Genomic DNA, 26535 nt, shown 5'->3' on the forward strand with positions numbered 1-26535 from the left:
AGGTTTAATTGTAACTTAGGTTAGGATTTATTTTACAGGTAATTTTGTAATTATTTTAACTAGGTAACTATTAAATAGTTATTAACTATTTAATAGCTATTGTACCTGGTTAAAATAAATACAAAGTTGCCTGTAAAATAAATATTAATCCTAAAATAGCTACAATATAATTATAATTTATATTGTAGCTATATTAGGATTTATTTTACAGGTAAGTATTTAGCTTTAAATAGGAATAATTTATTTAATAAGAGTTAATTTATTTCGTTAGATTTAAATTATATTTAATTTAGGGGGGTGTTAGGGTTAGACTTAGCTTTAGGGGTTAATACATTTATTAGAGTAGCGGTGAGGTCCGGTCGGCAGATTAGGGGTTAATAATTGTAGGTAGGTGGAGGCGACGTTGGGGGCGGCAGATTAGGGGTTAATAAATATAATATAGGGGTCGGCGGTGTTAGGGGCAGCAGATTAGGGGTACATAGGGATAATGTAGGTTGCGGCGGTGTGCGGTCGGCAGATTAGGGGTTAATAATTGTAGGTAAGGTAGCGGCGACGTTGGGGTGGCAGATTAGGGGTTAATAAATATTATGTAGGGGTCGGCGGTGTTAGGGGCAGCAGATTAGGGGTACATAGGGATAATGTAGGTTGCAGCGGTGTGCGGTCGGAAGATTAGGGGTTTCTAACGCTCACTTCAGCCAAGACTCTAAATACCAGCGTTAGAAAGATCCCATTGAAAAGATAGGATACGCAAATGGCGTAGGGGGATCTGCGGTATGGAAAAGTCGCGGCTGGAAAGTGAGCGTTAGACCCTTTCCTGACTGACTCTAAATACCAGCGGTAGCCCAAAACCAGCGTTAGGAGCCTCTAACGCTGGTTTTGACGGCTAACGCCAAACTCTAAATCTAGGCGTTAATTAGTAGTTCCCATTAGAAATAACGGAAACAAATCCAAATCAAATATGTGTCTGAACAGAATATCTGCATGGATGAAATTTCGCAGGACAGAATGTTTGAAAAAAAAAAATCCTAAACAAATCTTTTGGATGAAACTAATTTTTGCCCGTGTGCATGTCGACATTTAATTGTTACTTTTTCATATACTTGATAGAAAAGTACAACATCCCTTAAAGGTTAATTAACAAACAAAAGTGCATTTTTGAATGTTAGCTCTATCTGACAGCTAATAAATGAACACAGATACCTTTTGGTATTCCATAGTCAGGAAGAAAAGCATAGTGAGAGAGTGTAGTATCTTCATTATTTTCACTGGATCCTTTTTTGTAGCTTGGTCTCTTATATCACAAATGGAATTTAGGATCTGAAGAGCTTCTGTCTCTTGGTTTTCATCTATAAGACAAAGAAAATCAGCGAGGCTGAAAGTCAAATACATACAGGAAGCTTCCTGACAGCACAAAACAAAGAGGGCTACGATTAGCATTATATTTATATATTCCAACTTTATTCAGATGTTAGGGACAACAGACGTTATTTTTTTTCTGCAATCTATTACTTTCATTGCATTGATAGTGTGTAAATATGTATGAGGATAAAACTCACATTCTCAAAGTAATGTTAAAGGGACACTGAACCCAAATTTTTTCTTTCATGATTAAGATAGAGCATGTAATTGTAAGCAACTTTCTAATTTACTTCTATTATCAATTTTTCTTCATTCTCTTGCAATCTTTATTTGAAAAGAAGGCATCTCAGCTAAGGAGCCAGCAAATTGTGGGTTCAGAACCATGGACAGCACTTGTTTAAAGGTGCTGTCCAATCAGCAAGGACAACCCAGGTTCTTCACCTAAAATGGGCCGGCATCTAAACTTACATTCTTGCTTTTCAAATAAACATACCCAGAAAACGAAGACAATTTGATAATAGGAGTAAATTAGAAAGTTGCTTAAAATTGAATGCTCTATCTGAATCACAAAATCATTTTTTTGGCTTCAGTGTCCTTTTAACACTCCAGTGGGTGATTTTTTTTTTTAATTCCCCTAAGGACGTCCATAAAGTAAAACTAGATATTCTCCATTGTGCGGAGAGGCAACTGATCAGTTGTACCACCCCCAATATAAAGAGTATAGCACTCAAGGTTGTAACACATGCATGACCAGTCATTCACTAGAAGAACCAACTAAAGCAGAGATGTGGTCAAGTGCTTTTCTAGAAAGGAGAAAAAATAGCTTCATCATAAATTTCGCCCTAATCATAAACAAGACTACTATATGTTAACTAGACTAGAGCACCACTGAGCATACTACTACACGTTAAAAGAGAACAGTTCTACAATTTTTAGGGAACGTGGATTACACAACGTTAGCTACCGGTAGCGAGAGATTTGTACCAGCTCTAGCTATAAGTAGTGAATAAGCAGCTAACACACTTCACTTGCTACAAATGGTAGCAAGAGTTCTGGTAGAGTAGCCAGAGATTGTGACTGCCTATACTTTCAATGGGATTTACAAATGCATTGTAACTAACATATCATATTATTATTATCATTTATTTGTATAGCGCCGCCAAATTCCGTAGCGCTGGGTACAATGATAGGGGTATACAATGACAAAGATTTGTGATACAATACAAAACATAACAAGACTAAACAAATCTAGCACAGGAGGAAGAGGGCCCTGCTCCGGAGAGCTCACAGTCTATAGGTTTAGGGTGCAGAGACATAAGGTTGGGGTAGCTTGTTACATCGGTTGTATTTGCAGCAGTCAGGCAGTTCATGTATTAGTTTGGTTCGGATGAGGGATGGAGGAGAGATGGTAAGCCTCTCTGAATAGATGGGCTTTCAAGGATCTTCTGAAGCTATACAAGGTTGGAGACAGTCTGATGGAGCGGGGTAGAGAGTTCCAGAGGACAGGAGCAGCACATTTGCTACAAATCATTAGCGGACCTACTCAACAGAGGGCTCTGCTGCAAACATTTTTGGACCCCTAAAGTTAACTCAGTAGTAATATAGATGCTGCTCTGTATAATGTTATTGAGGATAGATGGATCTGCAACCTGCACTAATAAAAAGGCTCCCCTGCATTAGAATTGTACATATTCTGCACACACCTAGGTATAGACTGGCTGGTATGGGCTCTCTGCTACAAATCTATAAGCTGCTCTACATCTCTTCTTGCTATGGTTGGATTCAAAACTTGAAAGTTCAAACTAATGGAATGTTTGTGTAGGTAAACTATATAAGATTGGATTTGTTTATTTTTTTTTAAATAAACATTATAACTTAGTTTTATTAGTCTTTCCTTTGGTATACCTGTCAAGACACCATTAAATATTATCAACCAAACTTAATTTAATAGATATATACTATAATGGAGTTGGTATTAATACTAGATCACTGGTAAAATATATGTATGGTTTTAAAATAATACAATATATGAATATTAATCTTTGCAATGTAATTGTTTAATATACATTTGTGTGATATGTACATTGTTTGTTAATTATTGTAAGATTTTTGAAATGAGGAACATTTTATTTATTTATATAATAAGATGGTATTGCAAGTATTACTGTTCTTTTTATAAATATAAATACATTCATTATTTCTTGTAACTTACAAAAAAACAAGGAAAGGGAAAATCAGTTGTATTTAAAGTGATTGTAAATTCATACCAACTGCTCAACATATTTTAAAAGCTCTTATCCTAACTAGCATATCGATATGCTTTTTTAATATTAAAAACATCAGTTTACTGAATAACTTTAATTTTATTACGGTAACGTTACAGTTTTATATTCAGCCTCTCTCGAAAATTTTCTAAGCTACTGCTTTTATTGACATATTGACATGTTAAAAAGTACCTGCACGCTCCTGTGCTCTGAACTCACTAATTGCGATGCAATGTGCATGCGCAACTCTTTGAACATTTGAAATAGAGAATCCTAGAGCTGAGGATTCTCCACACAGTCAGCCTCAGAGAATCTAGATTTTCATGAACAAAAGGACCTTGTTCCAGCAGATCCCTGCGACAAGGTAACTTCTAAGGAGGAGAAGATGACATCCCCACCAGATCCGTGAACCACGAACCTCCAAGGCACTGCTAATGCATCTATTAGCTCCACCTGAGGATTCCTGGACTTGACCCATATCTGGGGTAGCTTGGTATTGAGACGAGAGGCCATGAGGTCTATCTCCAGTGTCCCCCACATGTAGCAAATCTCTGCAAACACTTCGGGATGGAGAGACCATTCCCCCGGATGAAAGGATTGTCTGCTGAGAAAATCCGCTTCCCAGTTGTCCACACACGGAATGTGGATCACTGACAGCGAACAGCTGTGGGATTCCGCCCACTCCAGAATCCAAGATACTTCCCTCATTGCTATGGAGCTTCTCGTTCCACCCTGATGGTTGATATAGGCCAGCGAGGTTATATTGTCTGATTGGAATCTGATAAACCGGGACAAACCCAGAAGAGGCCAAGCCTTCAGAGCATTGAAGATTGCTCGAAGTTCCTGTGACAAAAGGCAAAGAATGACTGGGGGAAGGGGAAGTGGGAGAGGTATTTAAGCCTTTGGCTGTGGTGTCTTTGCCTCCTCCTTGTGGCCAGGTTCAGTATTTCCCAACAGTAAGGAATGAAGCCGTGGACTCTCCTTATATTAAGGAAAGCAGGGACATAAGCTTAGGAGATAGCCCATGTCTGGAGCACTATATGGCAGCAGTTTTTCAAGAATGTTATCCATTTGCAAGAGCACTAGAGGGCAGCACTTGTTCCTGCCATGTAGCTCCAGATGCCTACCTAGGTATCTATTAAAGAAAAAATATCATGGGACCGAAGCAAATTTGATTACAGAAATAAATTAGAAACGTTTTTAAAATGGAATGCTCTGTCTAAATCAAAAAATATTTTTTGGGGGTTTCATATCCCTTTAACAAACAAAAAAAAGACTTTTTCCTGTAGCAAACCCATTTTTACCACCGTTGTGTAATTAAGCCCTTAGTTTGTGACCATATATATAGGACATGATAGGTGGCAATTTGTCACTTGAAAATCTTTATAATGTAAAGTCCATTACAACTTGTATAATAACAGTAAATAACAATTAATTAAGTAACATGGAATGGCAAAGAGAAACTAAAACAGAACAGAGAAATGTGCACACTCGGGTCATTCAATCTATACATTGGTACCAGGTATATTATTTGTGTCTACCGTATAGTAGTCTTTCAGTCTCAACACATCCCCTAAAAGCTGTCCCGAATGGGAGTAATTTAACACTTCTGTATGCTAATCTGGTTGTCTTGCTAGCCTGTGGGTATATCCATAGAGTGTATTAGTGATTCCCAGTAAAATTTTACATCTAGGAACATGGTAAGCCTATGTCGTCTGTAAAATCCATGCATGTGTAAGTTTTTAATGCGAATATACCCGCTTTAAAATAACTTTTATGCGTAGCGCTGAGTTTCCTATTAGAGCTCAATACGCCCCCATTCATAAGAAGTATGTGTTGTGGTTTCTGTCTTTTTAAATAATTGTGATATGTGCATGGCTTGATGCATATGGAGGTGAAATATAGGAATATACAGTTGCAATCACACAGAGGATATTTTTGAAAGCAGCTATAATATTTAACTATTAATGCAGTTGAGATACATGAAAAATAGTCTGAAAACACAAAATGCAGCTCAGTTTCCTTATTTTCTATAGGTGCACACAATCGTATATATTACAATACATTGCTTTAGCAAATGCTCAGATTTTGGGGGCAAAAACATATATTATGCTAAGATAAGCCAGTTCAGATTTTTTTACCTAAAGTTTCTTGATCGCTGTCATCAAACCATACAGGGCCACTTCTTGTTGAAGCTTTTATGTGGACATCAACTAATCTGCTTAGGAAAGTGTGCCATATATCTGTTACCTGCAAAAAAGACACACGCTGCATGATGTGCAAAAATAATTTGTATTGAATTGATAGTAATGATATAATATTGTTCTATACCGTTACATGGAAACTAACACTACATAACACAGAGAGGCCAATTTATCAAAGTTCTTGCGGACCTGATCCGACAGTGCGGATCAGGTCCGCAAGACCTCGCTGAATGCGGCAAGCAATACGCTCTCCGTATTCAGCATTGCAGACTCGCGGCCAATGGGCTGCGAGCAGGGAAGTGTCAATCAACCCGATCATACTCTATCAGGTTGAAATGCGGCGATGTCTGTCCGCCTGGTCAGAGCAGGCGGACAGGTTATGGAGCAGCGGTCTTTAGACCGCTGCTTCATAACTGCTCTTTCTGGCGAGTCTGAAGACTAGCCAGAAACACGGCCCTTCAAGCTCCATTCGGAGCTTGATAAATGGGCCTCATAGAATTAAGGGAGTAGATCCTATCATTACAGCAAAATGATATCCTGTAGTAATAAAATATAGAATATTATTATTATTATTTGTTTGTAGAGCACAAATAGATTCAGCAGCGCTGTAAATATAGGTATAATATACAAAAAGTAGCATTATGGACCAGATGAGTGAGTAGAGGGCCCTGCCAAGAGTTGCCAACTGTTGCAGAAGGCAATCTACATGAGGGCTGGGCTTGTACAAATACAAGCTAAGGGGTACAAGGGACTGACAAAAGAAGGAGAGGAACTAGGCGTAGATTGTATACATCCCTGAACAGTAGAGTCTTTAAAGGGACATTCCAGTCAAAATTGAATTGCACATAGATGAATTACACCTGTGAATAGAAACATATTTACAATATTCATGTACTGGAAAAAATGCTTCTAGTAAACGTCATTACTGTTTTAGTGTTAACATTTTTCTCTGCACGTGCATGTGGAGCATAACTAGATATTCTCAATGCAAAATGAAAATGATTAGTAGTCAGCGCCAGGAGAGCAAAGCACACAAACTCACTATAAAAAACGGCCACCTAACAGGGTCGTACAGATGAATAAATAAATAAATAGTGGGGACATAGGAGTGCCACTCAAAGGGGGCTTAAGTGTGCTGGTGGAAAAGCTGGGCCCAAAGAGATTATCAATATGGGTGTGAAATGCCCAAAAAAACAAGATATAGTACTGTATTACTAAAGAGCGTAGAAATAGTACTGTATTAATAACACATAATACTGTATTAGTAAGGAGCGTAGAAATAGTACTGTATTAATAACACATAATACTGTATTACTAAAGAGCGTAGAAATAGTACTGTATTAATAACACATAATACTGTATTAGTAAGGAGCGTAGAAATAGTACTGTATTAATAACACATAATACTGTATTAGTAAGGAGCGTAGAAATAGTACTGTATTAATAACACATAATACTGTATTAGTAAGGAGCGTAGAAATAGTACTGTATTAATAACACATAATAATGTATTAGTAAGGAGCGTAGAAATAGTACTGTATTAATAACACATAATACTGTATTACTAAAGAGCGTAGGAATAGTACTGTATTAATAACACATAATACTGTATTAGTAAGGAGCGTAGAAATAGTACTGTATTAATAACACATAATACTGTATTAGTAAGGAGCGTAGAAATAGTACTGTATTAATAACACATAATACTGTATTAGTAAGGAGCGTAGAAATAGTACTGTATTAATAACACATAATACTGTATTAGTAAGGAGCGTAGAAATAGTACTGTATTAATAACACATAATACTGTATTAGTAAGGAGCGTAGAAATAAGGTGAAAAATACAGACAAAACATATGTTATATATAAAAACGGTTTTATTCCAAGGAATATATGGAACAAGATTGCTAGAACTATGTAGCAATCTAGCAGAGTTAGTCACAATCTAAAGTAAGAGATAGATTGTGATAATAATTAAACAGTTTTATTTGATTGTTGTCGCAAAGTTCACAGAACATGTTTATAAATAAAAATATTACAATAAAATATATTAATAACAAAAACAATAAATAGCTGCAGCAGTTGGGGCTGGAAAGCTACAATTTAAAGGGGTGATTACTGGATGCAATTGGGTTGTAGGATGCCTATATAGCATCAATCTGACATTTGTATTTAATACAAAGTAATATAATTTAATAGTGAAAAAAACATTGGGGAAGGAGTGTCCCAGTAATCCCCTTTGAGAAAAATGGGGCATTTGCATTCTACTGACTCAACAGAAAATAGGGCTACTTTTCCAGGGATGCTTTATATTCCCAGTCCAGCCCTGGCTAAGGATGTTCCTCAGAGTACAGTATGTTTTGAGCACAATTGTTCAAGATGAGAACAAGCAGTATAGCAGGCAATCTAGCAATTAAAATAATTTTTCAAAAGTTAGTGGCAAGTTCTTATTAAGGAACAGAAGCATCTCTGCATGTTCAGCTATAAGTCTGTTTCTTTTATCAGTAAGGACGTTTGACGCTAAGCTGAACAGTCTTTCACTTTTCACACTACTGCATGGGGCAGAAAGCGGCCGCCTTGCAATATGTTAGCGTCGTGCGCTCAAAACAGGTGACGGTCGCTCCCTTCCAATTGCTAACTGCTCTGCCAGCCCCCCACCGCAGCTGTGATCTGTGCAATTAGCAGTCTATGTGGAACGGTCTGCTTCTACAGTTTTTAATGAGTGGGTAGTTAAAAAAATAAAGTCGCCAAACTTAACATTGAGATGCTCCTTCCACCACCAGTACGAGCCACATGTGCATCCTCATTTGCCTCTTCAAACAGTGTTGCTTATAGGTTTTTGGCACGCTGACTGTAAATGCCCCCTGTGATGCGCGGCCTTAATTGACATGTGCGCGGGGCCTCACAAATTACTGCGCGGCCCCGCTCCCGCGCTCATTAGAAGGAACATTGGTGATGATGTTAATATCAACAGTTATAAAGAGTTGTGGGGGTAGTGGTCTTGGAAGAAGAGTGGGAAATAAGGAGCTTAGTTTTAGAAAGATTAAGCTGGAGGTAGTGAGAGGACATCCAGGATGAAATAATTGAAAGAAAGTTAGTGATCCAAGTTAGCAAGGAAGGGGAAAGGTCTAGTGCAGAGAGGTAGATTTGGGTCATCAGAATACAAAAAACAGAGCCATGTGGCACCCCAACCCCAAAAGTGGTAAAGGGGCAAAGGATGTGCCAGACAAGGATACATATGATGTGCCAGAGAAGGATACATATGATGTGCCAGAGAAGGATACATATGATGTGCCAGAGAAGGATACATATGATGTGCCAGAGAAGGATACATATGATGTGCCAGAGAAGGATACATATGATGTGCCAGAGAAGGATACATATGATGTGCCAGAGAAGGATACATATGATGTGCCAGACAAGGATACATATGATATGCCAGAGAAGGATACATATGATGTGCCAGAGAAGGATACATATGATGTGCCAGAGAAGGATACATATGATGTGCCAGAGAAGGATACATATGATGTGCCAGAGAAGGATACATATGATGTGCCAGAGAAGGATACATATGATGTGCCAGACAAGGATACATATGATATGCCAGAGAAGGATACATATGATGTGCCAGAGAAGGATACATATGATGTGCCAGAGAAGGATACATATGATGTGCCAGAGAAGGATACATATGATGTGCCAGACAAGGATACATATGATGTGCCAGACAAGGATACATATGATGTGCCAGAGAAGGATACATATGATGTGCCAGACAAGGATACATATGATATGCCAGAGAAGGATACATATGATGTGCCAGACAAGGATACATATGATGTGCCAGACAAGGATACATATGATGTGCCAGAGAAGGATACATATGATATGCCAGAGAAGGATACATATGATGTGCCAGAGAAGGATACATATGATGTGCCAGAGAAGGATACATATGATGTGCCAGAGAAGGATACATATGATGTGCCAGACAAGGATACATATGATATGCCAGAGAAGGATACATATGATGTGCCAGAGAAGGATACATATGATGTGCCAGAGAAGGATACATATGATGTGCCAGAGAAGGATACATATGATGTGCCAGAGAAGGATACATATGATGTGCCAGAGAAGGATACATATGATGTGCCAGAGAAGGATACATATGATGTGCCAGAGAAGGATACATATGATGTGCCAGAGAAGGATACATATGATGTGCCAGAGAAGGATACATATGATGTGCCAGACAAGGATACATATGATGTGCCAGAGAAGGATACATATGATGTGCCAGAGAAGGATACATATGATGTGCCAGACAAGGATACATATGATATGCCAGAGAAGGATACATATGATGTGCCAGAGAAGGATACATATGATGTGCCAGACAAGGATACATATGATATGCCAGAGAAGGATACATATGATGTGCCAGAGAAGGATACATATGATGTGCCAGACAAGGATACATATGATGTGCCAGACAAGGATACATATGATGTGCCAGAGAAGGATACATATGATGTGCCAGAGAAGGATACATATGATGTGCCAGAGAAGGATACATATGATGTGCCAGAGAAGGATACATATGATGTGCCAGAGAAGGATACATATGATGTGCCAGAGAAGGATACATATGATGTGCCAGAGAAGGATACATATGATGTGCCAGACAAGGATACATATTATGTGCCAGACAAGGATACATATGATATGCCAGAGAAGGATACATATGATGTGCCAGAGAAGGATACATATGATGTGCCAGACAAGGATACATATGATGTGCCAGACAAGGATACATATGATATGCCAGAGAAGGATACATATGATGTGCCAGACAAGGATACATATGATGTGCCAGACAAGGATACATATGATATGCCAGACAAGGATACATATGATATGCCAGAGAAGGATACATATGATGTGCCAGACAAGGATACATATGATGTGCCAGAGAAGGATACATATGATGTGCCAGACAAGGATACATATGATATGCCAGAGAAGGATACATATGATGTGCCAGACAAGGATACATATGATGTGCCAGACAAGGATACATATGATGTGCCAGAGAAGGATACATATGATGTGCCAGAGAAGGATACATATGATGTGCCAGACAAGGATACATATGATGTGCCAGACAAGGATACATATGATGTGCCAGAGAAGGATACATATGATGTGCCAGAGAAGGATACATATGATGTGCCAGAGAAGGATACATATGATGTGCCAGAGAAGGATACATATGATGTGCCAGAGAAGGATACATATGATGTGCCAGAGAAGGATACATATGATGTGCCAGAGAAGGATACATATGATGTGCCAGAGAAGGATACATATGATATGCCAGAGAAGGATACATATGATGTGCCAGAGAAGGATACATATGATGTGCCAGACAAGGATACATATGATATGCCAGAGAAGGATACATATGATGTGCCAGAGAAGGATACATATGATGTGCCAGACAAGGATACATATGATGTGCCAGACAAGGATACATATGATGTGCCAGAGAAGGATACATATGATGTGCCAGAGAAGGATACATATGATGTGCCAGAGAAGGATACATATGATGTGCCAGAGAAGGATACATATGATGTGCCAGAGAAGGATACATATGATGTGCCAGAGAAGGATACATATGATGTGCCAGAGAAGGATACATATGATGTGCCAGAGAAGGATACATATGATGTGCCAGACAAGGATACATATGATGTGCCAGACAAGGATACATATGATATGCCAGAGAAGGATACATATGATGTGCCAGAGAAGGATACATATGATGTGCCAGACAAGGATACATATGATGTGCCAGAGAAGGATACATATGATATGCCAGAGAAGGATACATATGATGTGCCAGACAAGGATACATATGATGTGCCAGACAAGGATACATATGATATGCCAGACAAGGATACATATGATATGCCAGAGAAGGATACATATGATGTGCCAGACAAGGATACATATGATGTGCCAGAGAAGGATACATATGATGTGCCAGACAAGGATACATATGATGTGCCAGAGAAGGATACATATGATGTGCCAGAGAAGGATACATATGATATGCCAGAGAAGGATACATATGATGTGCCAGACAAGGATACATATGATATGCCAGACAAGGATACATATGATATGCCAGAGAAGGATACATATGATGTGCCAGACAAGGATACATATGATATGCCAGAGAAGGATACATATGATGTGCCAGAGAAGGATACATATGATGTGCCAGAGAAGGATACATATTATGTGCCAGAGAAGGATACATATGATATGCCAGAGAAGGATACATATGATGTGCCAGAGAAGGATACATATGATGTGCCAGAGAAGGATACATATGATGTGCCAGAGAAGGATACATATGATGTGCCAGAGAAGGATACATATGATGTGCCAGAGGAGGATACATATGATGTGCCAGAGGAGGATACATATGATGTGCCAGAGAAGGATACATATGATGTGCCAGAGAAGGATACATATGATGTGCCAGAGAAGGATACATATGATGTGCCAGAGAAGGATACATATGATGTGCCAGAGAAGGATACATATGATGTGCCAGAGAAGGATACATATGATGTGCCAGAGAAGGATACATATGATGTGCCAGAGAAGGATACATATGATGTGCCAGAGAAGGATACATATGATGTGCCAGAGAAGGATACATATGATGTGCCAGAGAAGGATACATATGATGTGCCAGAGAAGGATACATATGATGTGCCAGAGAAGGATACATATGATGTGCCAGAGAAGGATACATATGATGTGCCAGAGAAGGATACATATGATGTGCCAGAGAAGGATACATATGATGTGCCAGAGAAGGATACATATGATATGCCAGAGAAGGATACATATGATGTGCCAGAGAAGGATACATATGATGTGCCAGAGAAGGATACATATGGTGTGCCAGAGAAGGATACATATGATGTGCCAGAGAAGGATACATATGATGTGCCAGAGAAGGATACATATGATGTGCCAGAGAAGGATACATATGATGTGCCAGAGAAGGATACATATGATGTGCCAGAGAAGGATACATATGATGTGCCAGAGAAGGATACATATGATGTGCCAGAGAAGGATACATATGATGTGCCAGAGAAGGATACATATGATGTGCCAGAGAAGGATACATATGATGTGCCAGAGAAGGATACATATGATGTGCCAGAGAAGGATACATATGATATGCCAGAGAAGGATACATATGATGTGCCAGACAAGGATACATATGATGTGCCAGAGAAGGATACATATGATGTGCCAGAGAAGGATACACATCAAATGGCTGTGTCGCAAATGCTAAAAGACTGGAGGGTTTGTAGCAAGAGAGGGCGGTCAACAGTATCAAAGGCTGCAGACAGATCAAGATGGACAAACAGAGAGAAATAGCCTTTGTGAGTAGGTCATTAACAGCTTTAATAATCTCTAAGGAGTGTTGGGGAAGCCCATCTTCGATTCAGCACCTGGGTAGTGCTTGCTGATTGGTGGCTAAATGCAGCCAGGAATCAGCAAGAGTTATCCAGGGTGCTGAACCAAAAATGGGCCGGCTCATAAGCTTAAATTCTTGCTTTTTCAAATAAAGATACCAAGAAAACAAAAGACAAGTTAAAAAGAGGAGTAAATTGGAAAGTTGCTTAAAATTGCCTGCTCTCTGAATCATGAAAGAGAAAAAAAATGGGTACAGTATCCCTTTAATTACAATCTGCTAATTTAAATTCATAATAGAAAATGATGAGTCCTGATATTAGGCACACACTGGAAAGAATAAAGATAACACAACACTAACCTCACTATACAAAGAATCTGCAATGTCCATTTTGTTCTGGCGAAAAAAAATATTACCCATATGGAAATATCCTCCGACAGTACTGATATCATGTGTTCCACATGCCAAGCTTGCAAAGTAAACCTGAAATTCAACAAAATGGCAACATTTATTCATTACAAGTTTGCTCCGTTTATTTTCCTTTTTAACAGCACATACATCATATTGTGCGCCAACATAAAAACTGTATAGTTTAGTTATACTGTTACCGGGATATTGGTTTATCTTAATTTTAAATACAAAATTATTTTTAAGCAAAAACGTTTCTACTAAAAGCTATCTGTTTTAGTGATCACTTTTATTGAGCACGTGACTTGTGGAGCATACTAACATATGCATTGTGTACTTGCATTCAGAGCTTTAAGGGACAGATAGATACTCCCTTTATTACCCATTCCCTAGTTTTGCATAACCAACACAGTTATATTAATATACTTTTTACCTCTGCAATTACCTTGTATCTTAGCATCTTCTGACAGCCCCCTGATCACATGACTTATTATTTATTATCTATTGACTTGCATTATAGTTCATTAGTGCTGGTTTGTGCTAAATCTTAAATAACTTCTCAGGTGTGAGCACATTGTTATCTATATGGCCCACATGAACTAGCACACTCCTGTAGTGAAAAGTTAATAAAAAAGCATGTGATAAGAGGCTGTCTGTAGTGGCTTAGAAACAGGCAAAAATGTAGAGGTTTAAATGTTATAAAGTATATTAATGTAACAATGTTGGTTGTGCAAAGCTGGGGAATGGGTAGTAAAGGAATCGTCTACCTGTTTAAACAATAACCATTTTAGTGTTGACTGTCCCTGTAAGGATGCTCACAGGTTCTTGTCACTGCAAATAACAATCGGTTATTGTAAAAAATTGTTTAAATCTTTGTTTAAAATCCAAAATACGGACATATCTGCATTACGTTTATAGGATGACTTTGAGTTCAGTCATTTAAATATCAGAGCTTACATCGTTAGCAAGATGACGCAGTGATTCCTCAAATTCCCCCTTTGCACAATATAGCAAGCCCAGATTGCGATGCAGTTTGGAACGGGTAGTATTGCTACAACTTGGGGCTTTCAGCACAGTCCAGTAAGCCTGAGAAAGATATTCTTCTGCTTGAGACAGATGTCCAAGGCCTAGTTGGATATGAAAATAAGTCTTTAACAATGCAGATAATGATACCAAGTCCAATTTAATAAAATTTGTTTATGTGCTTGACAGTCCATGTTGACTAAAGCTGTAAATCAATAATGGGCCCACACATGAGGCCACAGATCAATATATTAGAATATAAATGTATGGCTATTACAAACACAAATAATATATTCTCTAAAAATGTCCAGTAAAAAAAAATATTCAGCACTTAGGCTAAAAGAAATATCCAGGTATGCAGGCTGTCAGAGTCTATAACAAAACCCCCAGGTCATCACATAAAAAGTTGCAGCAGCACCACCAATTCATAAGACATGGGTCCGAAATTTTGTCTTTTACTGTCTATGGCTCAATGAATTTGTTCTCATGAATTGGTGGTGCTTCTGCAACTTTTCTATCTAAAAATGCCCAGTGGCACATGGCCTGATTTAGATAAGGTTGCATGGTACCTTCTATCTGCTGTTCTCCCGTTCAGAGGATTCTTCGGTTTTGGCCACCAAAAGCCACAAACATTTATTGTGTCACTCATTCTTAATTAACTACCACTGATTCTTAAAAGCATGCCCATTCAAATGGGTAAAACCTTCAGGAAGAGTAGACATCATTATCTTATCTCTCCTCATTACACAAAGCCCAGTACTGAGTTTTTCATAATGTTTGGTGGTTTTAGTGAACAAAACCAGTTACTTCAACTGCAAATATAAACCTAAAGCAACATTATCCAGTACATTTAATACTATGCAGCTGGTATAACAAGTCAATGGGAAAGCATTACAGTACAGTGTCCCTTTAATATGTCACTTCTATTGCAAAAACATGCTGTTTTAGCTATAAAAAAAACATTTTTTTATATTTGTTAAATAAAAATGCAAACAGCACAGCTGAATTTCAGCAAAATAAATCATGCAAAATGATATAGAAAATGAATAAATTAATGGGGATAACCAGGAAATCTCTGTCTGAGCAGTAACCCAAGGAATAACATATTCTTTGTAATCATCTGTCTGAGTTAGATCCTCAGAGGCAGAATTTTTTTTCACTTTCTGCAATGAGATTTTTTTTTAGTGAAAAATTTTCTGTAGGTCATTTTGAAATTCAATTTTAAATTAGGCAATTGCACTAAAGCACCAGCTCAACTGCAATGTGATGATTAACTGGAGACAAAAGCAAATTTTAAAGTTTTATAATATTCTAGTCCTAAAGCCTGTGTACACGGCCAAAATCCCATCCACTTGGATCCCTCTCCCTCCTTCCTTCCCCTTCCCTGCCGCTCTCAACTTTTTTTTCTGTAGTGCAGCGGTCCCCTCATGTTTCCCTTTAACCCCTTAAGGACCAGCATCGTTCCCTGTGGCAGTACGGAATAAAAAACACCCCAGAGTGGCAGGAAGGGGGAAGGAGGGAGGAGCGAGAGGGGATCATACTGTGGAGGTGGGATTAGAGGGTGGGAAATCAATCTGGGAGGGGGGTAAATGAGGTGGGGGCAGCTACACTACAGAAAAAATGTGTTGCTTTTTTTTAATTTTATTTAATAAAGTTGGCAAATTTTGGAAAACTGGGTACTAATGTACCTAAGATGGTGGTAATTAGTTAGAGGGGGGAGGGCAAGAGAGCTTTTTGGGAGAGATCAGGGAGGTGGGAAGGTAAGGGGATAATCCTACACAGAAGAGCATAATTATAATAAAAAAAAATAAAAAAAAAGGTCTAATACTGCATACTGGCAGACCGTCTGCCAGTACTTAAGATGGGGGTGACCATTGGGGGGAGGGAAGAGAGCTATTTGAGAGGGTTCAGGGGCTGGGAAGTGTCAGGTGGAAGGGTACTCTCTACACTAAAGCTAAAATTAACCTTACAATCTTCCTAATTAACCCCTTCACTGCTGGGAATAATAAAAGTGTGGGGAACAGCTGCAATTAGCGGCCTTCAAATTACCAAAAAGCAATAGCAAAGCCATATATGCCTGCTATTTCTGAACAAAGGGGATCCCAGAGACGCTTTTACAACCATTTGTGCCATGATTGCACAAGCTGTTTGTAAAGAATTTCAGTGAGAAATCTAAAGTTTGTGAAAAAGTTAACGATTTTTTTTTTTTAATTTGATCGCATTTGGCGGTGAAATGGTGGCATGAAATATACCAAAATGGGCCTAGATCAATACTTTGGGTTGTCTACTAAAAAAAATATATAGTTTTGATAGGTAAATATAAAAAAAGGTCATATTACTGTTTAAATGTAGTAATGGCAAAAATGCTAAAAATACTCTGGTCTTTTGGGGAAGTTTTAGTCTGAAATACCCGGTCCTTAATCGGTTAAAGGGACATTAAACTCAAATTTTTTTCTTTCATGATTTAGAAAGAGCATGCAATTTTAAACAACTTCCAAATTAACTTCTATTACCTAATTTGCTTCATTCTCTTGATATCCTTTGATAAAAAGCATAGCTAGATAGGCTCAAAAGCTGCTGATTGGTGGCTGCACATAGATGCCTCGTGTGATTGGCTCACCCATGTGCATTGCTATTTTGTAAGCAAAGGACATCTAAAAAAACGAAGCAAATTAGATAATAGAAGTAAATTGGAATGTTGTTTAAAATGTATTGTCTATCTGAATAATGAAAGAAAAATGTTGGGTTTAATATCCCTTTAAGGTTAGATCTACCCCCATCCCCTTTATTGTTTGCAAGTAAGACTTACCAATGTTAGCTTCTGCTAAGATGAGGTACACAGGCACTAATTCAACACAATTTAGGCCGTACACATCAATACTGAAAGAAAGGGAATGCATTGCCGCAGGAATGACATGTTCATGCTTTCCTTCATACAGGAGTTTCTGGGCTTCCTTGGTGGTAAAGTCAATTAAATGTTTCTGAAAATAAAAATAAACACTCCAAGTGATTTGAGACATCATACAAACTGAACTGGTCTTCAACTCATGTTGCTCTAAAAGAGACAGCACACTGTAAAATTGTTTTACCTTAATGTGTTCTCAATGACTTGTTATAACAGCTGCAGAGTATAAAATGTATGATAAATTGATCATTTATGTTTATTTTGTATTTGAAATAGCTGTTTTTGTTCTTTGAAACCACAACCCATCAAAATGGGTGGAGCTTGCAGCGACATCAGATATTCTTAGTTTATTACTTTCTGTACACACACAAGTGCTTCTTTATATCTGTAAATCAAAGCCCAATATTTAGAACAAATCTTGCTTATATCGTCTACCTCCTACCTATGTTTACACAGGTTTTCTTTAACCTATATTTAAGTATAGAAACTCTTAGAATAGGTATGATACCACAGGAAAAATCAGTTATTTCAAATGCCAAAATAAAGTAAAAGGATCTATTTGTAAACAATTTAATACGCGCCAGCATCTAAATGAATAATTGGAAACAAATTAAAGTGGAGGAAATGTAGGGTAAACTGTCCCTTTTAAGGGATAATTAAATGCAGTAGAATTGCATAATCAACAAATGCACAATAAAAAGCTAACGCAATAAAAATGTTTAACTTTTTTTCTGACAGATTTAAAAATTTCCTTTATAGGGACATGAAATCAAAAATTTCAGATAGAGCATACCATTTTAATCAACTTTCAAATTTACTACCTAACTTGTTTTATTCTTTTGGTATCCTTTTTTGAAGGAGCAGCAGTGCACTAGGGGGAGCAAGCTGAACACACACGGTTAGCCAATGACAAGAGGCATATGTATACAGCCACCAAACAGCAGCTACCTCCCAGTAGTGCATTGCTGCTCCAAAGCCTACCTAGGTATTCTTTTCAACAAAGGATACAAAGAAAACAAATCATATTAGATAATAGATCTAAATTGGAAAATTGTTTAAAATTATGGCTGTCATGAAAGAAAAAATTGGGGTTTTATGTCCCGCTAAAGGTGATTCAAATGATTCAGAAACAAATCTAATTTGTTAATTATCCTCTGTATAGATGGCAATAGATGTCAGACTCGTTTTTAGACAGATATGATCATAACAGCTGTCCCCCTGTATCCGTTAATTTCAGCAAGTTAACGAGCACCAATAAAGATGTATGAAGGGGTTTATATAGAGGTAATATCGCACTAACTGAGAAAGCTTGACAAAGGCCGGTACGGCTGAAACGCGTTGCTCTTTGCACTCTGTTTTTGTCCCCTCCCAGCATATGTAACTCCAGGTCCGGTGTCCAGTAACTGCAGCGCGCAAAATAGCAAAGACGTGGAGTGAGCTGACGACCTGCACACGGACGGCTTTTGAGAAAGTTAGTGCCATAAGCTTCTGTGGGAATCCAGCCAAGTTTTCCGGTGTAAGTAAGACGTAACACCTTATCGTTTTGGCTCGTCTCTTTTGTCATTGGAATTGCTTTATATTCCAGCGATCCCTGGCTCCTATTTCTCTGGTATCTGCTGGAGTACTGGTATTGGGACTTTGCATTGGTGGAACTTCGTCCTCGTTTCTGAATCATTTGTGAAATGCATTTCGTTATTGGATACTACACTTTGCAGTGTTTTAATGTTTGATCACTATTTGTGACTACTGTGTGTTTTCCATATATGCTTATTTTATACTTATTTCTTGTAGGTTGGATATCCTATACATATCATATGCGTGTGATTGTAATAACGAGTTATGTTTTTATCTTGTATTAAATGTATCTTTTTAATTGATATTATATACATCTGTCTATTAGTCACTGACTCAGCTACACCTTGTAGCGCATACAGTATTATCTCTCTCTTTTGAGAGAGTATTTGCTTTTACTGGTTTAATTCTGAGGAGTTTAGGGAGTCTCCTTGTTTACTGTTTTTAACTGACCTTTTATAGCGCAGTTATCAATTTTTTTGTGTTTCCTTTGAGCCAATGACAAGGCACATATGTGTGTAGCAACCAATCAGCAGCTAGCTCCAAGTAATACATTGCTTCTCCTGAGCATACCTAGGTATCATTTATAAAAAAAAGGATACCAGGAGAGCAAAGTAAATGTGATACTAGAAGTAAATTAAAGGGATAGTAAATACCAGAATTTTTGTTGTTTAAAAAGATAGATAATCCCTTTATTACCCATTCCCCAATTTTGCATAACCAACACAGTTATATTAATACACTTTTTACCTCTGTGATTACCTTGTATCTATGCCTTTGCAAACTGCCTCCTTATTTTAGTTTTTTTGACAGACTTGCATTTTTAGCCAATCAGTGCTTGCTCTTAGGAGCTTCACGTGCCAGAGCTCAATGTTATCTATATGAAACACATGAACTAACGCCCTCTAGTGGTGAAAAACTGTCAAAATGCTTTCCGATTAGAGGCAGTCTTCAAGGTCTAAGAAATTAGCACATGAACCTCCTAGATTTAGCTTTCAACTAAGAATACCAAGAGAACAAAGCAAAATTGGTAATAAAAGTAAATTGGAAAGTTGTATAAAATTACATGCCCTATTTAAATCATGAAAGATTTTTTGTGACTTTACTGTCCCTTTAACACTACATTCTTTAGTTGAATAATGAAAGCTTATTTTGACATCCATATCCCTTTAAGATTACTTGTCTGTTATCATTACTTAAAGGGACAGTCAAGTCCAAAAAAAACTTTCATGTTTCAAATAGGGCATGCAATTTTAAACAACTTTCCAATTTACTTTTATCACCAATTTTGCTTTGTTCTTTTGATATTCTTAGTTGAAAGCTAGACCTAGGAAGGCTCATATGATAATTTCTAAGCCCTTGAAGGCCGCCTCTAATCACATGCTTTGTATTCGCTTTTCACAGCAGGGGAGAGCTAGTTCAGGTAAACCCTATAGATAACATTGTGAGCATGCCCGTGGATTGTGGCAGACACTGCACTAATTGGCTAAAATGAAAGTCAATAGATAATAAATAAAATGTCATGTGATCATGGGCGGTCAGAAGATGCTTAGATACAAGGTAATCACAGAAGTAAAAAGTATATTATTATAACTGTGTTGGTTATACAAAACTGGGGAATGGGTAATTAAGGGATTATCTATCTTTTAAAACAACAAAAATTCTGGTGTTGACTGTCCCTTTAAACATACCATTTTACAACTAACTTTGGAATAAAAGATAATGTTAATATATCTGATTACCTTTCTCTGTAGTAACTGTTCCATGCAATGAGTCCTTTCTTCTGAAGAGTTAAAGAACGGCAGTGACTTGCGCACAGGAATGAGTAACTGACAAATCTTTTCATGGATACTGGTCCAGTCAGCTTGCTGGTGATCTGCATCACTACAAGAGAGGAATACAAAAATAACAATATTATATATTATAAATATAATCAGCAGAAATTCATGCTAGGCTAATTAAAACAGTGACACAGGTTCATCAATAGGACAGCAAAAATATCAAATAATTGTACACCAATAACAAAATCTGCTAACCTTATATGTGTAAAACCTTTATAAAACCCCTCCTAATAGTGCCGCAAGCTGCAGGAATTCTCCAATTTAAGACTTATGTCCCAAATGTCCTGATAGAGGCAATGCCCCCCATTTATCAAGCTGAGTATGCAGCTCTGGGGTCGATCACTGCAGGCTCACATGAGCCAAAAGCTAGGAAGCAGCGATCATCAGACAGCAGCTTCCTAACCAGTATTAGCTGGCGGATTAAATCACCCCGGGTACATTCACCCTGGGGTGATTGACAACCCCCTACTCGCACACCATTGGGCTAGCGCGAACAGGGGGTGGCATTGCACAAGCGTGTATTGCTGCAATATGCTGCCCGAATTCTGTGATCCCGGGCAGACAGGTTTGCGTAAGCAAACACTGTCTGTCCGGCAGATGATATATGCCGCCTGGGCCCGCTGCAATCTATCATGAATCCCTTTAAATGGGCTCATATTTGCCCTCTATGCCAGCTCCTTTCACTGGATTTCCTAAAGATACAATTCTAAATTTGCACCCTAACATACACAGCCGTCCATAACACTGCACTTATTTGCAGATATTTTATCACACCACCCACTGGTTCTGCCCAAAACCCACCTCTTACCTTCTCTCTTGTTACTTCCTCATATTTCTGTCTACATGATTTTATTCAAACTGAACCTATTCTTCTAAGTATATTTTTTTTATAGCAGTGCCTATTCTTCTGAGTATATTTCTGTCTACAGGATTTTTCTAAAACGCTGACTATTCTTCTGGTCTAAATTCATTAAACTTATTGTTCATCACTTTTGTATAGTCTGTTGGTAGTGGGCGCGACAGACATTTGCATATGTATTTAAAGTGATTGTAAACTTAAATGAATTAAAGCCCAGTATCAAAAAATAATCTTAAAAACAGGGGCACTTTAAATAATTAGAGTTTACAAAAACGCTTATTTTTTAAAATACTTACCATTGCATTATGGAAAAGATAAAGCTGATCCTCCGCCGCGCATCTCCTGCTTTCTTTAGCATATGGATGAGGAATCCGGCTTCCTCGAATAGTTGCGTTCCCCACGAGCTGGACGCCAAAGAGAGCATGCAACGATTGGAGGAAGCCGTATTCGCCATCTATATGCTAAAGAAAGCAGGAGATGCGGGTGGTTGGAGTGAGCCCCCTACCTTTGCTGTGTAATAACCGTTCTCCTGTGTGCTGTATCTAGTAGTCCTGCCTGCTCCTGTGGGGACTAAGCCTTACTGTCAGTCAGTGTTATGAGAGAGTTAAACACATGGCATTGCATGGTCTCTAGTGTGAAAATGACAAGTTCTAGTGATAAAATGATAAATGAGCAGCACCTTGAATACTATTGGTTGCTGACTGTAGACTGCTGATAAGCTACCACTTACTGGCCGATAGAATCACCTAGCCTCAGATTTTGGTAGTTGTACAAGTGTGTGTGGTGGCGAGTTGTTGAAACAATTGAGTCTATACCACATTGATGGAGTTACTGTGTGCTCAACGTTTTTTTCAACGCGCCATTAACTGTTCCTTTTGGAAATAGGAAACAATACATTCCCCAGTGCATTGCTATGTAATGTCCCTTCAGACAACAGACACGGAGACTGATGACCCCTGGAGCTCCTTCTTCTTCCATGCAAGGCATTTAGAGCTGTGGGGAACATGAGTGGGGTACAGTCTATAGCTGGTTCCTCATAAAAAGGAAAGAAGAATACTCGGACCAGCTTTAAGCCTTTCCTGTGTGTAAATATCCTTCTTGAACATTTAGACAAAATGTAATTGTTCCACTATAATGGCCCTTTAACTTTGCATGCCGAATCTCTGCATGTGCTGGTAGTCCTGTAACACCTGCATCATCCCGGAGAGCTGACATTGTTTGACCCTAACTCAGGGCTGTGGTTCCCCTGGCATCACTGCAGCGCATCCAGCCAGTTGACTTCAGTGTAGCAGAGGCTGTATGGATACGTTCTTGATCAATGCCAGTATAGGAAGATCATGGCATTACCAGCCTGGAGAAAATAATCCACTGAGGCTAACCACCTTTGCCCACTACTAAAGCTGTAATACACACACAGCAGTGATTTGGCTTTCTTGGCTACCAGTAGCACACACAGAGCAATGTTTTTACATCCCCATGTTGACAGTAAAAAACACTGAACATAAATTTTACCCCAGTGGAACCATATAACACACACAGGGCAGTGTTTAACTCTCCCCTTGGATGCCAGCAATATCCAGAGCAGTATATACACAGTGTCACTTCTTTCTGTCCATATTTGTTTGGAATAGAGGCATAGGAGGCCTCTAAAATGTAACTGTCACTCAGTTGACTTTAAAAACAAAAAAGTCAAGAATCCAGTATTTTTTTAAGATTTTAAAGGACTGCATGCTGAAATACTAGACACCTGGCAACCCTACAGAAAGGACTGCCGATTGTTAGCTGCACCGCCTGCTTCATAGAATTACTGTAAGTAAAAGTGCATGCTCACTTTGAGCTATATTGCAGGAAACTTGGCAGCTAGTTTCACATCTCTAAAGGTAAACCCTCATGTTAGGGCAATGCAATACATTGAATGCATTGTTAATCATTTTAAAGTTTAGTATAAGTAAAATAGTATAATTTAACAAAGATTACAGTTTGCTGTCACAGATCTTTAAAGTAACACTTTGGGGTCGATTTATCAAACAACAGAACCTGCATTCCGTATTTATGAAGCAGCAGTCATCAGACCGGTGCTTCCCTAACCTCTTTGCCACCTCTTAGGTGGCAAATTTCAATCTCCACATCAGTCTCTTCCGACCGGGGAGATTTACAGCTCCTGCCCGCGCATGGCTGGCTGTGTACGGGCAGGGGGCGGCGTTGCACAAGAGTGCAAAATTACGTTCTTGTGCAATGCTGAATTCCGATAGCAGAATTCAGCCCGCCAGAGGCTAGCTGCAGCGGACAGGGGCGCATATGTACACCTCTGTCCGCTGTAGCTTGATAAATCAAACCCTTTAAGGTCAAGATTTATCATGCGGCGCATGCCCTGATCCGTTGCATTCTCGCTCATTTGAGCCTGCAACTGACATTTATGAAGCAGCGGTTCTCTCATCAATTTGGAGTTCACGGATGAAAATCACCCTGTATTCATTCGACCGAGGTGATTGACAAGCCCTTCTCTCGTGCAATTGGTTGCGTGAGGCTGGTAGGGGGTGGCGTTGCACAAGTGTTTGCCCGTGCAATGTTAAATATGGGGAACAAATGCGTCCCACGATCTGCGATCAATGTGGACAGGTTCACAAAATGTGAATCCTGTCTGTTCAGAGATTGATAAATCTTGACCATGAGACAGTGTGGCACACTATTTGAGGTTTCTTCTTCGGATCACACTATAGATAAACATTTTCACACTTTGAAAATAACATCAGTGATCAAACCATGTATGTCTCCTCCTCCTGTCTATCACAATACCCCAGAAGAGATCAACAACCCTATAGTTAGTACATTAGCTACTCTGTGTGTAGACTGAGTGCTTGATGTTGCACTGTCACTTTACAAGCTGTTAATGCCTAAAGAATATCTTTTTTTACGTCCATTATAAAAAAGTATATATGTCTAATGAATCCTGCTTGCCATTAATTAGATAACAATCTTCTGTATTTTAAAAAAGGGAATTAAACAAAATATTGAAATGGTCCTTTTAGTTACATCACCTGATATGTGTGTACACTATGAGTTAACACAAGGGGTTGAATTGAAAATTGGATACTTACCAATAATAGGTGACTTTGCAGCCGGTACATTGAACATAAGCAGGGCTGTGACATAACTCGCACAGAAGTTTCACCGCTTTCGGGTTGGACAGCGGATTGACTTTCGCCATTCTGAACTGGAGTCCAGTCTCCACTCTCCAGCTTCCCGTTGCCAGGCACGCAGTGCACGGTTGCTAGGGATGCAACGTCATCACTGTACAGTGAACGATGGGATAAGCTAAAGTGACTGGGCCTCCTTGCAGGGTAGTTGCCATCAGTAAAGATAGCAATCTAGAATCGTTTCAGCTATTTGAATAGAATTCAATACACAGAAAAAAAAATGTCATCGGGTCTGGCTGCAATGCCTTATGTGCATTGTATCAAACTTTTTATTATTCATATGCCTACATATAGTTGTCATTAATATAAACCTTTGCCCAAACATAATATGGCGGCTAAAGCTTCACCGCACCAGGAAGAGCTGGTCTGCAGCCACTTCTGTGCAAAGGTGACGACTTGCAGGGTGCACTTTAGTACAGTTAGTGCTCGCTAATGGCTGAACCCTTCTGCGCCGAGCGTATCCAACATGAGTTCGCCCCGCAGGTTGAGGTGTCAGAGGCTGCACGGGCTATGGAACAGTTCGCCCGCATTCACGACTCGCAAGGTCGGCGGGTGGTGCTGATCACTTCAGGGGGCACGAAGGTGCCTCTGGAGTCGCGCACCGTGCGCTTTTTGGATAACTTCAGTAGCGGGCGACGGGGATCGGCCTCAGCGGAGTATTTTCTCCAGGCCGGTTATGCCGTGATCTTCCTGTACCGGCATCGATCTATGTACCCATACAGCCGCCGCTACACTGCAGTTAACTGGCTGGACGCTCTGCAGGTGGTACCCGGGGAATCTCAGCCCAGAGTTGAGGTCGAACAAAGTCAGCTCCCCGGGATAGTGCAGGTGTTACAGGACTACCGGCGCTTGCAGAGCTCTGGCTTGCTGCTCCCGGTGGAGTTCAGCACTTTGTCCGACTACCTGCACCTTCTGCTGGCTGCTGCCCAGGCTCTCAGCCCTTTAGGTGGGTGATCATAAGACTTGATGCTTCTTTCAGGGCTTGTTTTCAAGACCATTTCGGTTCCATCTGGGCACTAAATAACTATGCCATGTACCATCATTATGCTGTCAGATGTTTCTATTTGTCACTTTTTTTCTACTACCCCCAGAGACACTTGAGGACATATGACCACGACCCTGCAACATACTATACAGTGATTGCTTGATCAGAATAGGGGCTCATTTATAGCTGTCTCTATTTGGTTACAGCCTTTGTTAGGATAGTAATGTCAAGAAATATGTCCCTAGACAGTAAAAACAATGCAGAATTTGCTAACTATATTACAAGTTTGAAGGGATAGTCTAGTCAGAATTAATTTTTCATGATTCAGATAGAGCATGCAATTCTAAGCCACTTTCTAATTTACTCCTATTATTTTTTTTCTTTGTATCTTTATTTGAAAAA

At 39.0% G+C, this 26535-nt stretch overlaps 2 protein-coding genes across 3 annotated transcripts in view; one reads left to right on the plus strand and one right to left on the minus strand.

Annotated features, from left to right (window-relative positions):
• Positions 1-25184, minus strand: part of ZMYND12 (zinc finger MYND-type containing 12) — a 37223-nt gene extending 12039 nt beyond the window's left edge. The window contains exons 1-7 of the mRNA XM_053690558.1: positions 25050-25184; positions 20994-21135; positions 17584-17755; positions 14709-14878; positions 13704-13826; positions 5765-5873; positions 1201-1346 (exon numbers count right to left, since the gene is read on the minus strand). Coding sequence (XP_053546533.1) covers positions 1201-1346; positions 5765-5873; positions 13704-13826; positions 14709-14878; positions 17584-17755; positions 20994-21135; positions 25050-25159 — 972 coding nt within the window. The 5' untranslated portion in view covers positions 25160-25184. The remainder of the gene's footprint in view (positions 1-1200; positions 1347-5764; positions 5874-13703; positions 13827-14708; positions 14879-17583; positions 17756-20993; positions 21136-25049) is intronic.
• Positions 25185-25501: 317 nt separating this feature from the next.
• The window catches only part of PPCS (phosphopantothenoylcysteine synthetase), a 17010-nt gene continuing 15976 nt past the window's right edge, over positions 25502-26535 (plus strand). Inside the window, exon 1 of one of the 2 annotated variants that reach the window (XM_053690560.1) lies at positions 25502-25536. Coding sequence is in view for 1 of the 2 variants with exons in the window: in XM_053690559.1 (XP_053546534.1) it covers positions 25581-26094 (514 nt within the window). In the remaining variant the exon portion in view is untranslated. The other variant, XM_053690559.1, reaches the window with a different exon arrangement.

This window comes from Bombina bombina, chromosome 8, assembly GCF_027579735.1.
Source record: "Bombina bombina isolate aBomBom1 chromosome 8, aBomBom1.pri, whole genome shotgun sequence".
In the NCBI taxonomy this organism is placed as follows: domain Eukaryota; kingdom Metazoa; phylum Chordata; class Amphibia; order Anura; family Bombinatoridae; genus Bombina; species Bombina bombina.